The sequence below is a fragment of the Arachis ipaensis genome, chromosome B1, assembly GCF_059453495.1.
Source record: "Arachis ipaensis isolate K30076 ecotype BB chromosome B1, ASM5945349v1, whole genome shotgun sequence".
Lineage (NCBI taxonomy): Eukaryota > Viridiplantae > Streptophyta > Magnoliopsida > Fabales > Fabaceae > Arachis > Arachis ipaensis.
In genome coordinates, this window is record NC_142436.1 from 15,885,498 (window position 1) to 15,899,315 (window position 13,818).

Sequence of the window (13,818 nt, forward strand, 5' to 3'; positions counted from 1 at the left end):
GTTTAGCATCCATTTCATAAATGCCATCCACGAAATGAAACCAAGACTCACATGAGAAGCATTGACCACCATTTCAATTCTGTCACCCACGAAATGGAGAACTGCACATCATTGGAGGCAGCAGCGAAATGGCGACATCAAGGGCGGCGCATGCGAAATGGAGCATCCCGCTCCTGACATATTCGAGTTGGTGTAGTTCTACCATTACCGTAGCATATTATATCATTTTAGGAAAATGCTAATTGTAGAACAAAATTTAGTGTTTGGTCAGTCTTTAATATTATTTAATTAAAACATATTCCTATTTTTTAGGATACACATTTATAATTAAAATTAATTTAAATTTTAAAAACTAAAATTTCTCTAACTTCCTACCTACTTCATAATTAGTTATTATTTTCTTTTTTTACGTTTTTTCTTTCGTCTGTTGTGCTACAATATTCTAATTTGTATCTGGAGAAAAAAAGAATTCAAAGTCAGTGCATTTAAAAAAAAATTAATCCCTTACTTATTGTACCTTTGATAAAATGCAGGATCTGTTTTACGATTTTGTAGTGATGAATGATCGAATACAATTATTTATACAAACTAAAATATTTTTAATTGTAATTTTTTTAATTGTAACACATCTAAAATTATTAAATTATACAAAAAATATTTTTAAAACACATCCAAAATCATAAATCTAAAATTATGAAGTTATATAGAAATTATTTTTAAAACACATCCAAAATCATAAATCTAAAATTTAAACTTAAACATTAAAAAATAATTGTAACACATCTAAAATTATAAAGTTATACAAAAAATATTTTTGAAACACTTCCAAAATATAGAAATTACACAGTAAATTTAAAATTTCAGTTTTATTTAGTTTGTATTTTGAATGTGTATTAATTTTAAAAAGATAGTAAATCTATTCATAATTTTTAGATGTGTTTATTTTAATTTTTTTAATTATTGTAATAAAAGGCTGAATATTGTGTCATTTTTAAAGGATACCTAGTTGAAAAAATATATTATTTTTAAAAAAAATATCTATTAACAAAAGTTTTATTTTTCTTCATTAAATTTTGCTTACTAAAATACTTCTTAATAAATTATCATTTTATTGATTAAATTGTATTTTTAAAAAAATTTAATAATTATATTATTTTTTTTCTAAAATATCCTTCTATAATGTTTTAATTATTAAATTATAATTTTACTAAAATACCCTTTAAATTTTTTTTTTATATTTTACTATTAACTTTTGATATCTATATATATTATTTTAACATTAAATAAAAAATTTTAATAAGATTATTTTTGAATATCAATATATATTAATTGTTATACATATTAATAATAATAAAAAAACTTTTATTTAATGTTAAAATAATATATATTGATATCGAAAATTAATAGTAAAATATAAAAATAATTATTAACAAAAATTTTAGTAAAATCATAATTTAATAATTAAAAAATTATTAAAAAATAGGTATTTTAAAAAAAATAATTTAATTATTAATTTTTTAAAAATATTTTATTATGAAGTCTGGTGATAAAAATATTTATGTGCAAGGGGGTAAAATGGTGAAACTAAATGGAATGGGAGTGAAAAAATAATTGCGTGGTGGGAGAAAAAGGACACTTGGCTCATGTCAGCTTTGGCTCCATTTCGCGGGTTGCAGGATTGAGATGGTGGTCAACACTTCTTATATCAGTTTTGGCTCCATTTCGTGGGTGGCATATATGAAATAGAGACTAAATTCATTTTGTGGGTGGTGACCAAGAAATGGTAGTGCGTATTTAAGTAATAATTTTCAGAGGTGCGTATTTAAAGAAATAATGTTTTTTGTTTATTTATTTCAATAAAAAAGCCGCATTTTAAATGTGCACTAAGCATGTTCTGTAACTTGATTCACTTTAAGCAACGATAAAGATTGAAGTAAAACTCAACAGGAAAGATATTTAGATTTGGTGACAAATTACAATGTTACTTGAAAATTAATGAAATTTTCTATTCAGTTATAATTATTTTATTTGTATATTTTTTTTATGTAAAAACAATTACTATAATATAATTAAAAGGTTTTTAAAGTTTTAGATAAAATAATAATAATAACTAAAAGTGAACAAAATGAAAAATTCTACAATTAGTTTTAGTGGCCATATAAATTTGTGAGAATAATGGTTGCTAAAAATGATAGGATTTGTAGCTATTAAAAAATTTTTTATCGACACTAAAATCTTTTAGCGATAAAAAGTAATACAACTCATGTTTAATTGTTGATAAAAGTGTTAGTATATATTGCCGCTAAAGACAATTTTTTTTACAACTCTGATAGAGAGACAATAGAAAATCTAAACAATGTAAACAATGAGCTGTAGATTTAGCCCAATACATGTAAAAAATAAAAAATACACCATAAATTATCTAAATAAAAAAATCTACTTAGTTATTAAAAAAATAACCATCCCAAACCTTAATTTACCAAAGCATTTCACTCTAATATCCTCTTCTTTCTCAACCGACTACCATCCTCACATTCATCAATAATTATCCAACTTCACCGTCGCTGCTTGACTTGCCACATGTTGCCACCGATGTCGCTCACCCCTAGTAAAAATAACCATCCACTTAAGTATAAAAATAATCATTTGTGTAACTAATAAAATGAACATCCAACATATTTTAATTATATATAACTAAACCCAATCCAATCAAAATAATCATTCACATCAAATGACCATCCTAAACTAGCCATTGAAATATAAGAAGAAGGAAATGAATAGACAAAAGAAGCAACCATGATCAAGCCCCCTTCACTCCACACCCTCCTCATTGGATATGAGACATTGTTAACCCTTGGACAGCTTGTGGGTGCACGTGCCACCTCCGTTACCGGAGTTGCTATGCAGCGTGCTCCTTTACTTTAGCATTGGCGGCGTCACTCATATTAGCTACAACTGTTGCTCTACAATCACCCTCATCACGCATAATTGCTAGCCTGCGTTGCTCACTTCCTTGGGCATCACTCCTCAGGAAGCCCATTATTTACGTGGTTATTGTGATGCTTCTGCTTCTTTTTCTACCTTCGTCCCTTCCCCTTTTTCTGATGTTCAAATTTCACTTAGAACTTAGCTAGCAACAATGCTCAATCATCAATTATAGTGTTTTTATGTGTAAGAGCAATGGAACTTACATAATATAGAGTTTGTCAGCCTTTGCTACGGAAGGAGGCTGCGGCCGCATCGGTGCGGCCGGCGGAGTACAGTGGCGCGACGTGAAGATCAGAGAACGATGACGGCGACGGTGAGATTAGAAATAATCGTATCTAATATGAATGCATTTAAATATTAATCCTAATTTTTCAAATTTTAAAATTTGAAATTAAATAATTAATTAATAATCTAATTTTTTATTTTAATTTTTTTAATTCATTGTTCACAATTATTTTTGTTTTTCTATATTTTTTTTTCTTTTTCTTTTTCGGTCTGCGCATAAATCGTAGCAAGACGGAATATATGGAATGTAAGTTCAGTCTGAAAAGGAAAAACCCTAATATAGAGGTGAAAATTGGAAAAAACATCCTACGAAAAGTTAAAAGTTTTAAGTATCTTGGGTGCATCATATAGGATAATGGAGAGATTGAACAGGATGTAAATCATAGGATCCAAGCAGGTTGGTCAAAATGGCGAAGTGCATTTGGTTTTATATGCGACAAAAAAATGTCTTTAAAACTTAAAGGTAAATTCTATTGCACCGGCTATGCTTTTTGGTACGGAGTGTTGGGCAGTCAAAAAGGAGCACGAACATAAGCGGATGAGTGTGGCAGAGATGAAGATGTTGAGATGGATGAATAGTCATATGCGATTGGATAAAATAAGAAACGAAGATATAAGGGAGAGAGTTGGAGTAGCATCAATTGTGAAAAAAGATGGTTGAATCACGTCTCAGGTGGTTTGGACATGTAAGAAGAAGACCGACAGAACACCCAGTCAGGAGGGTGGATGAGATGGACGATGGACAAATGGTGAAAGGCAAAGGAAGACTTGAAAAGACCATCCATGAGATAGTCAAACGAGATCTACACGTAAACAATTTCTCTCTAAACATGATACATAACAGAACATAACAGCATCATTTGATTCATGTAGCCGACCCCACCTGATGGGACAAGATTTTGTTGTTATTGTTATTCTTATTGTGCACTACCTCAACACCTCCGCATGTCATCGCCACTCCCTAGCACCCTTGCCTATACAAATGCCTCTGCCTCTATCTCACGCAGATCTGCCTTTTGCGGTGCCCATACCTCTATACCGTTGCCTCCGTCTCTCATACTCCGCCTTTGCCTCATTTGTGTAGATTGCCACGATCACCACTTCTCATTTCCTCACTCTTTTTTTTTTTTTTAAATATTTCATTTTCGATTTAGTTTTTTTTATACCAATTTGGCTATTTAGGTTGTTTTGATGTTTACTTTTGATATTAAGTAAAATTTCTTAGATTAATTTATCTGGCCGAATAAAATTAATTTGATTTGACTTTTTCATTTTTTTTGAAACCCACAAATATCGTGAGGATTTTAGTATTCGAGAGGTGACGGATACCCATTACCCATCATGATTATTACATGACGAGATGGAAAGAGTCTTGTTACAAGGGGATGGGGTCATGGGGAGTAACCCACTACCCATGTGGAACCGTAAAGAAATGGTTAGGGTAACCTTACTTTAAAGAGGGCGATCTATTGAATTTTTTTTGTTACATCACTGAAATTTCTTTTATGAGCCCAATTAGTTGCATTTTGTTTTATATTAGTTCTAGATGCTGACCCATTAATGTTGGAAGGTGAGGCCCAATAAACCCTAAATAATATGAGCTCACAGCCACCCTTACGACTCGCAAACCCTAAATAACAGGTGCTCACAGTCACTCTCATTTCTCTATAAATTGCAAAATGGAGAAGCCAATCTCAATTTTTATCGGCTCTGGAAGGGCGAAAACCCCAAATTCGGTTGATACGTTGAGATAGTTCTTCAATCTCTTTGTTCTCCCCTCCCTCCCATCGCCTTTTTCTTTTTCTTTTTCCGTCTATTTTTTTATTTGATTCTTTTTATTCTTTCTGAATATTATAGTTTTGTGCAAGTTTTGAACGAACACGATGAGTGTTGTGTGGTATTCTCAGTGATGATTAAATTATTGATGACGAGTCCGATATCCATTCTTAACAAAGCTGACGACAAATCGAGGCATTTGTCTGAGAGGATTCCACTCTTCCATTTCCTTCTGTTTTTGCATTTTCTTTTTTTCCTTTCATTTCTTTTTTCTTTTTTGAATACTTTTTTTCGTATTTCTTTTCCGGCATGATGAGGAATATGTTTATTGTCATCTTATGATTATTCATGTGATGAAAGATAATCCTCCTACTCATTCTGAATGCCATTTTATTTTAATATCATTTTTATTGGATAATATCTTTCTATGAACGCTTCAATTAAGATTCTGTGATGTTTTAGTTTCTTAGTACTTTAGAAACCTTTTTTATTATAAGTTTATAACACGTTGATTTATATCAATATATTGTTCTGTATCAAATTATTCCGTATTTAATCCTTTAATTAATAGTTTTATTAAAAGAAGAGTGTAATTATCCTCTATAAATGATTGAAAAAGTTACCATCTTGTATGATTTTAACAATATGAAAAAATATTATTTTTTTTCCTTTTGGTTTAATATAAATACCATTTGGTCATATGTAAGTATAATACTTGAGTTAATTGCTTCCAAAATCACTTATATAAATAATGTTATTATATTTTTCAATTTTTTAAATTTACTAATACTCATAAAATAAAGGACTATTTCTCGATTCTCATAAAACTTATTATTTAGAACACAGCATAATACACAAAGCATCTGTAGTTTTATATAGACTAAATTTAATAAAATAATTTTTTTTCTTAACAACTAAGATTACATAGGTGATGATTATGAATATAATTATTAAAATCTATCCATTCAATATAATTAAATTTATAGAATCAAATCACAAAATAAAAAAATTAGTAATAGAAAACTAAATTTAAATATTCAATAGGAATAATATATTTAGATTTATATATTTTATTAATCTATGAATTTATTAAATTTTAAATTTATTTGAAATCTTTTATAAAGATTTTCAAATTATATAAATTCTCAAATTATATATAGATTTAATTATATATTTATATCTTTAAATTAATTAAATTTATATAAAATAAAATTTTTTAATTTATATACAGAATGAATTGTAAAAAGTAATTATTAATTTGATATCTCTATTGAATTTTTATTTTATTTGAAATAATTAAAAGAATATTCCAATTACTAACTGAAAGAAAGAGAAAGAATTGATCTTTCGAGTATTACAAATTGTATAAAAAAAGATTATAGAAGGTGGTTTAAAAAAAATATAGATAGATGGTATTTATTTATATTAAATTGCGAATATAGAAATAATACAATTATTTTAGATTTTACAAAATCTGGATATCCAATATAGATGAAATAAAGTAAATAAAATGGGTGAAAATATTTTTCAATAGTGAAATATATTTCTAATAAATTCTACCATTCTGACATAATTCTAAAAAAAATATCTTAATGCGATTCTAAAGAAGGAAGTGGCTCAACTTTTTAGTGTTTTTTTATTTCTTTTAGGCCAAACACTCCTTTGCCCTTTGATATTAAAAAGTAACGTTCAAAAAGTAAAGAAAGGAAATTGAAAAATACAATTAATGTTAGAAAGAATTTCAAAAATAACAGAACTGGAAAAAAAAAAGATATCTTCAGAAATCTATACTTCTTATCTTTTTGCAAAGAAGGGTAAGAATTCAAAAAAAGATATCAGTATCAAAGAAATCCCTTGTAATGATTTTTTTTAGATTTGTTTTTATGTTTCACAATATACCATAACAATATACTTTCCCGATATATAAATTCTTCTTAGCCAAATACAATATACCATAACAATATACTCTCCCGATATATAAATTCTTCTTAGCCAATATACTCTCCCGATATATAAATTCTTCTTAGCCAAATTGTTGCACAACTTGCTGTTATATATTTACTTTTGTTGTAGAAAGAGCAACTATTGATTGTTTTCTTTTTAAATCATGAAATTACACCAGAACCAAGATGAAATATAAACCCAATCACTATCAGTGTAACTGACAAGATTCACTTCATTAATATTTTCATAATAAATACCATCATTTAAAGTACTTTTGATATATTGAAGAATTTGTTTTGCCGTTTGTAAATGGTTGGTACAAGGTTCCTCCATGAATTTGCTAAGCAAACCAACTCCAAACACAATATTTGATCTAGTTGCAGTTAAGTACCTCAGACTTTCAATTGAGTTTTTGTAATATGTAGAATTTACTATTCTTTCTTTATTTTCTCTCAACAATTTGAACTTCTCTTCGACCGGAGTAGAAATTGGTTTTCAGTGTTCCATTTGAAATTTCTTCAATATATCATTTGCATATTTCCTTTGAGAAATGAAAATTTTATCATCTTTTTGAAAAACTTCGATGCCAAAAAAATAAAACATCAAGTCCATATCTGTCATTTCAAAGTGTTTTATCATAGCCTCCCTGAATTCTGTAATTATCTTCAAATTTTTGCCAGTAAAGATGAAATCGTCAACTTAAAGACACACGATCAAGATAAAATATCTCCAGGTTCAACGAACTTGATATAAAGAGTATGTTCAAATGGACATATTTTGAAACCATTCTGAGTGAAATAAGAATCAATCTTATTGTACCACACTCTTGGTGCTTGCTTTAACCCATACAAAGCTTTCTTCAATTTGTAAACTTTATCTTCTTCTTCAAGAACTTTACATTCTGCAGGTTGCTCAATGTACACTTTCTCTTCTGACTTTTGTTTGTATTCCTTAGCAACTAATCTTGCTTTAAAACGATCAACTTCACCGTTGGATTTGTACTTAGTTTTGTAAACCCACTTTATTCCAATCTACTTCTTTTGTGCTGGTAAATCTGTCAGCTCCCATGTGTTATTCTTCTCAATGGCATGAATCTCTTCATCCATTGCTTTCTTCCAATTGTTGTCATTAGAGGCTTCTTCAAAGTTCAATGGCTTACAATATGAAAATAGAGCAAATATTATGATTTCTTCATTAGACGAATCGTTGTCATTGCCAACTTCATAATATGCTAATCTAGCAGGTAGTCTCCGCTCTCTTTGAGGTCTTCTAGATGATTCTGATGGTTGGGTTGTACCCGGTTATCTTTCTTCTTCATTATCACATGTATTTGAAATTACAATCGATTGCTTTTTTGTCTTTATGTCCTAGTCCCACATGGCTTTCTCATCAAATGTCACGTCTCTACTGATGATTACTTTTTTTGTTTTTGAATTGTACAACTTGTATGCTTGAGTCTATGCTATAGCCGATAAAGATATACTTTTCGCCTTTGTCATCTAACTTCTTTCTTAATTGATATGGTACGTGGGGATAAGCTATACACCCAAAGACTCTGAAATGATGGATGGAAGGACGCTTTCCACTCCAAGCTTCCTCTAGAGTTTTATCTCGAACACTCTTTGTTGGACACCTGTTTAAAATATGAACTGCCGTTGCGACTGCTTTTGCCCAAAACTCTTTCGGCATTTGTTTTGACTTGAGCATGCATCTGACCATATCCATGATGGTTCTATTCTTTCTTTCAGAAATTCCATTTTGTTGAGGAGTATATCTAGTTGTTAGTTGATGTTGAATTCTGTGTTGCTTAAAGTAATCTGAACACGCAAGATATTCTGTTTCTCTGTTTGTTCTGAAAATTTTGATTTTACAGCCACTTTGTTTTTCGACAAACGGCTTGAATGTCTTGAAGGTATCACATGCTTCTGATTTTTGTTTCAGAAAGTATACCCATATATATCTACTAAAATCATCAGTAAAAGTGATAAAATACCTGCTACCACTATTGCTTGAAACTTCAACAGAACAGATATCTGAATGCATAATTTCAAGTAATCTTTTGGCTCTTTATGACTTTCCTGTAGGAAATGGATCACTGTGCTTCTTTTCCAATTGACAAATCTTACAAACACAATTAGGAATATGAACACGTGGTAGTCCAGAAACAAGTCTTTTTCTTGACAGGTAGTTTATGCCAGAAAAATAAAAATGCCCAAACCACATGTGCCACAACCAATTATCATCAAGTATCACAGAACTCAAGCAAGAGGGATTAACATGTTGAACTTTTAACGAAAATATTATGTTTTAAGTCATCTTTGCTTTATCTATGAACCTTCCGTTGTTGTCAAACACAGTGCAGTATCCACGATAAGTTATCATCTTATATTCCTTCTCAGATAATTGCCATATACTTAGTAAATTGTAATCAAATTCAGGAGCATAGAAAATATCAGAAATATAACTCAGAGAACCATCGTTCAATCTAATTGGTATGTGCCTTTTTCCTTCAATAGGGATCTTTATACTATTACCAAAATTCAATAATAGTTTAACTGAATCATCTAATGAAGAAAACAACTCCTTTCTACCAGATATATGATTACTACATGCATTATCCAAATACCATATATTTTTATTTTCAGTACATGAATTACTTGTAAAAAATAAAGTCTGAGTACTCGGATTATCATCAGTATTTTGAATCTACAATCTGCTGCTTTGTGTCCATACTTTCCACAATAAAAGCAGTTGAAATTGGCTCTTTCTTGATAAAAATGGTCTCGACCTCTTCCTCGGTTGATAGGCCTGAAATTCGTTCCACCTCTTCATTGATTAGGTGGTATAAAATTATTATAACTTCCTTGGTTATAATTGCCACGACCTCTACCTTTGAAACTTCCTCTACCTCTATTTTGAAGATTGAAATCACGACATCGTCCTTCTTGTGTGTAGCTTGATTTTGCAACATTGTTTAAATTCATCCGACTTTTCAGGACTTCTTCGGTTGATTTTTCTAACTTCTCCAATGTCCTGCTGATGTGGCTTTCTATGTTTCTTTGAAACTCTACAATCGTCATGGTATCCATATCGTGGGACTCTAGTATCATAGTCAGGGACGGATACATGGGGGCAAGTGGAGGCCTGGGCCCCCCTGCTTTTTACAAAAAAAAAAATTAGTAGTAAAATTTAAGAAGCCCAATCCATAAAATATAATAATTTTTAAAATTTTTTTAAAAACCTAAATTGACTAAACAAAAACAGTGAAAACACTATTCTTCTTTTATTCCTTTTGGTTTTGACGCTTAGCATTCCTTTTGAATTGAAGCCATAGTGACGACTGACGCGCGATGCCCTCTAGTCCTCTACTCCACTCAGTTAGTGACTACTATCTCACAAGGTACATTTTATTATATATTTTAAATTTTAAATTTGTTATTATATATCTTAAATAATTACTATGCAGATTTATTGTTCTTGTTGATATATCTGAATATCTCTATGACTCTATGTACTGTACTACGGTGTGATTGTGTATATTATTAATTTGTCTAGTAGTTTTTTTATTTTTTATTTTTAGTAAAATTGATAGTGATTTAGTAAAAAAAATATTATTAATTTTTTATTGATGTTTAATTAATAAAAAATATTTAGACTTTATTTATTTATATGAGTATATAATTATTTGAATTTTTTTCAGGTAAAAAGAAACTAGAACATTTTATGATGAAAAAGCAAAGTAAAATTGATGCAATTTTTAAGAGAAAAGCTGCTGATAATGTTGGAGTTCAAACAAGTCAACCCTCTAATCTTATTTCACAAGAAGTTCAAGTAAGTGAACTCTCTAATCTTACTCAAAATGCACATCAACATGAATCCAAAGTTCCAAGATTAGAAAGAGATGTTGATATCTCTTTACTAGAAAGGGATCCAGGAAAGCGACGTCCAATTTGGCAGTATAATGTCAATGAACATGATAAGATTCGTAGAGCATACATAATAGCTGGGCCATACCAACCAACAAATATTAGTTATCCAGCTTCTGGTAATAACAATCACCGTCGATATTTTCAATCTTCTTGGTTTAAGAAATTTTCAAGTTGGTTAGAATATTCACCAGAAAAAGATGCTGCTTATTGTTTGCCTTGCTACTTGTTTAGTAAACATTATGGTGCTCGCAATGATGGAAAAAATGCATTTTCAGAGTTAGGATTTAGTAATTGGAAGAAAGTAAACAATGGAGTGAATTGTGCATTTGTATGTCACGAGGGTTCTATTCCTAATTCTCCCCATAATTTATGTGTGAAATCTTGTGATGATTTAATGGCTCATTCTAAGCATATAGACAAAGTTCTTGATAGGCATAGTGATGAAACTATTGCAAATAATCGCTTAAGGTTGAAGACATCTATTGATGCTATTCGATGGCTTGCATTTCAAGCATGTGCATTTAGAGGCGACGATGAAAGTCCTGGATCTTTGAATAGAGGAAATTTTATTGAGTTAATTAAGCTTTTAGCTTCATGCAATCAGAATGTTAATAATGTTGTCCTTGAAAATGCTCTTGGAAATGCTCAATATATATCTCCCGGTGTTCAAAAAGATATATTGCATATCTTTGCTAGAAAAGTGCGTGCAACAATTCGAGAAGAAATTGGTGATTCTAAATTTTGTATAATTATTGATGAAGCAAGAGATGAGTCAAAGCGAGAACAAATGTCTGTGGTTTTGAGATTTGTAGACAAGCACGGTTGTGTTCAAGAAAGATTTTTTGATCTTATACATGTTTCTGATACGTGTTCTTTGACATTGAAAACAGAAATTTCATCAGTTCTTTCTCGTCATAATCTTGATGTTCAAAATCTTAGGGGGCAAGGGTATGATGGAGCTAGTAATATGCGTGGTGAATGGAATGGATTGCAAGCTCTATTTTTGAAAGATTGCCCTTTTGCTTATTACATTCATTGTCTTGCTCATCGATTACAATTAGCACTTGTTTCTGCAGCCAAAGAAGTTTGTTATGTTCATCAATTCTTTTCAAAACTTACCCTAATTGTGAATGTTGTGACTGTTTCTCCTAAACGTCATGATCAGTTAAGGGTTGCTCAAGCAAATAATGTTGCAAACTTAATTGCCAATGATCAAATTGTGACAGGTAGTGGACTTAATCAAATTGGTACTTTGCAAAGAGCTGGAGATACTAGATGGGGGTCTCATTTGAATTCTGTACGTAGCTTGCTATGCATGTTTGATGCTACTTGTGAAGTTCTTGAAAAAAGCAGTGAAGAAGGTAATTTCTCCACTCGTGGTGATGCTAGTGCTGCTTATGATGCTATCACATCCTTTGAATTTGTCTTTGTTTTGCATTTGATGAGAAATATTTTGGAAGTTAGTCATGATCTTTGTCAAGCTTTGCAACGAAAAAATCAAGACATATTGAATGCTTTAACTCTGGTTTCTACTACCAAGACTTTAATCCAACGAATGAGAGAATCAAGTTGGGAAGCTTTCACAAAAGAAGTTATATTATTTTGTGAGAAACATGAAGTTGAAGTTCCTGATATGAATGCAATGCATATTCCTAGAAGAGGCCGAACTCGCAAAATTGTTGACCGAATTTTAGTGGAGCATCATTACCGTGTTAATTTATTTCTGGCTGTAATTGATACACAGTTGCAAGAGATTAATGGAAGATTCAATGATAATATGGTGGAATTGCTTACTTTAAGTTCAACTTTAGATCCCAGAGAAAATTATAAGCTCTTCAGTGTCAACAAAGTATGTGAATTAGTAGAACGGTTTTATCCAGGCGACTTCAGTGACCAAGAGAAATTTCACATTAGAATGCAAGCTCAACATTATAAACTTGATGTTCCTAATCATATTGAGTTAACTAACTTGTGCACAATTTCGGAGTTATGTCAAGGATTAACGAAGACAGGAAAGTCTTTAACATATCCTTTGATTGATCGTTTGATTCGCTTGGTATTAACTCTCCCTGTTTCAACTGCTACAACTGAGAGATCTTTTTCAGCTATGAATATTGTGAAGAATAGACTCAGAAACAAAATGGAAGATGAATTTCGTGCTAATTGTCTTTTGATTTATATTGAGAAGAAGATTGCTGAAAGATTTGACACCGATTCTATTATCGATGAATTTTATGATATGAAGAATCGACGTGTACCACTTCGTTAGTAAAAAGTATACATATTTTTTTGTACTTTAAATATATTCTCTATCGGTATATTTTTGTAATGCATCTTACATTATAATTTATTTATATATATTTTTAATATTATATATATTATTGGCCCCCATGACAACATTTCTGGATCCGTCCCTGATCATAGTCATTACATGATCATACTTCATCAGCATGGTGCGAAGAATTTTCTCTACCACTTTGCTATCGGACATATCTTCTCCATAGATTCTCATCTTATTGACAAGATCTGTAACACGAGCAAAATATTGCTCAACAGTTTCTGAGCTAGACATCTCGTACCATTCATATTCTCTTCCGAAAGACTGTAATTTTGCTTTCTGAGCTATTTCAATGCCTTTATATGACAGCTTCAACGTGTTCCATGCCTCTTTTGTACTTTTGGCATTTGCTATTTTGTCAAACATCGTATAATCTACACTTTGATGAATTTGAGATAGCGTCGATTGATCTCTCCTCTGTTGGGCAGCATCTGCTCCTTCTTGCAAATCCGATTCAATGAAATTCTACAGGTTCTGGACTTTCAAATGGGTAGACATCAAAGTCTCTCAATAACTATAATCAAGTTTTTCATCTAACTTGGGACTGAACCACACAAT

General features: G+C 30.6%; 1 protein-coding gene and 2 non-coding genes across 3 annotated transcripts; all 3 read left to right on the forward strand.

Annotated features, from left to right (window-relative positions):
* Positions 1-5,174: 5,174 nt before the first annotated feature.
* LOC148575809 (small nucleolar RNA SNOR75) lies at positions 5,175-5,261 on the forward strand. The gene has a single exon (XR_015904394.1). It is a non-coding gene; the product is annotated as a small nucleolar RNA SNOR75 (small nucleolar RNA).
* A 92-nt stretch (positions 5,262-5,353) lies between these two features.
* On the forward strand, positions 5,354-5,431 carry LOC148575810 (small nucleolar RNA Z105). Its single transcript, XR_015904435.1, has one exon. It is a non-coding gene; the product is annotated as a small nucleolar RNA Z105 (small nucleolar RNA).
* Positions 5,432-10,719: 5,288 nt separating this feature from the next.
* On the forward strand, positions 10,720-13,191 carry LOC148575811 (uncharacterized). The gene has a single exon (XM_088502564.1). It carries the CDS (start codon positions 10,720-10,722, stop codon positions 13,189-13,191), a length of 2,472 nt encoding a protein of 823 aa, XP_088358690.1.
* The last annotated feature ends 627 nt before the right edge of the window (positions 13,192-13,818 follow it).

Coding starts and splice junctions, on each gene's coding strand:
- LOC148575811 (XM_088502564.1), top strand. CDS start 10,720: ATGAAAAAGCAAAGTAAAATTGATGCAATTTTTAAGAGAAAAGCTGCT.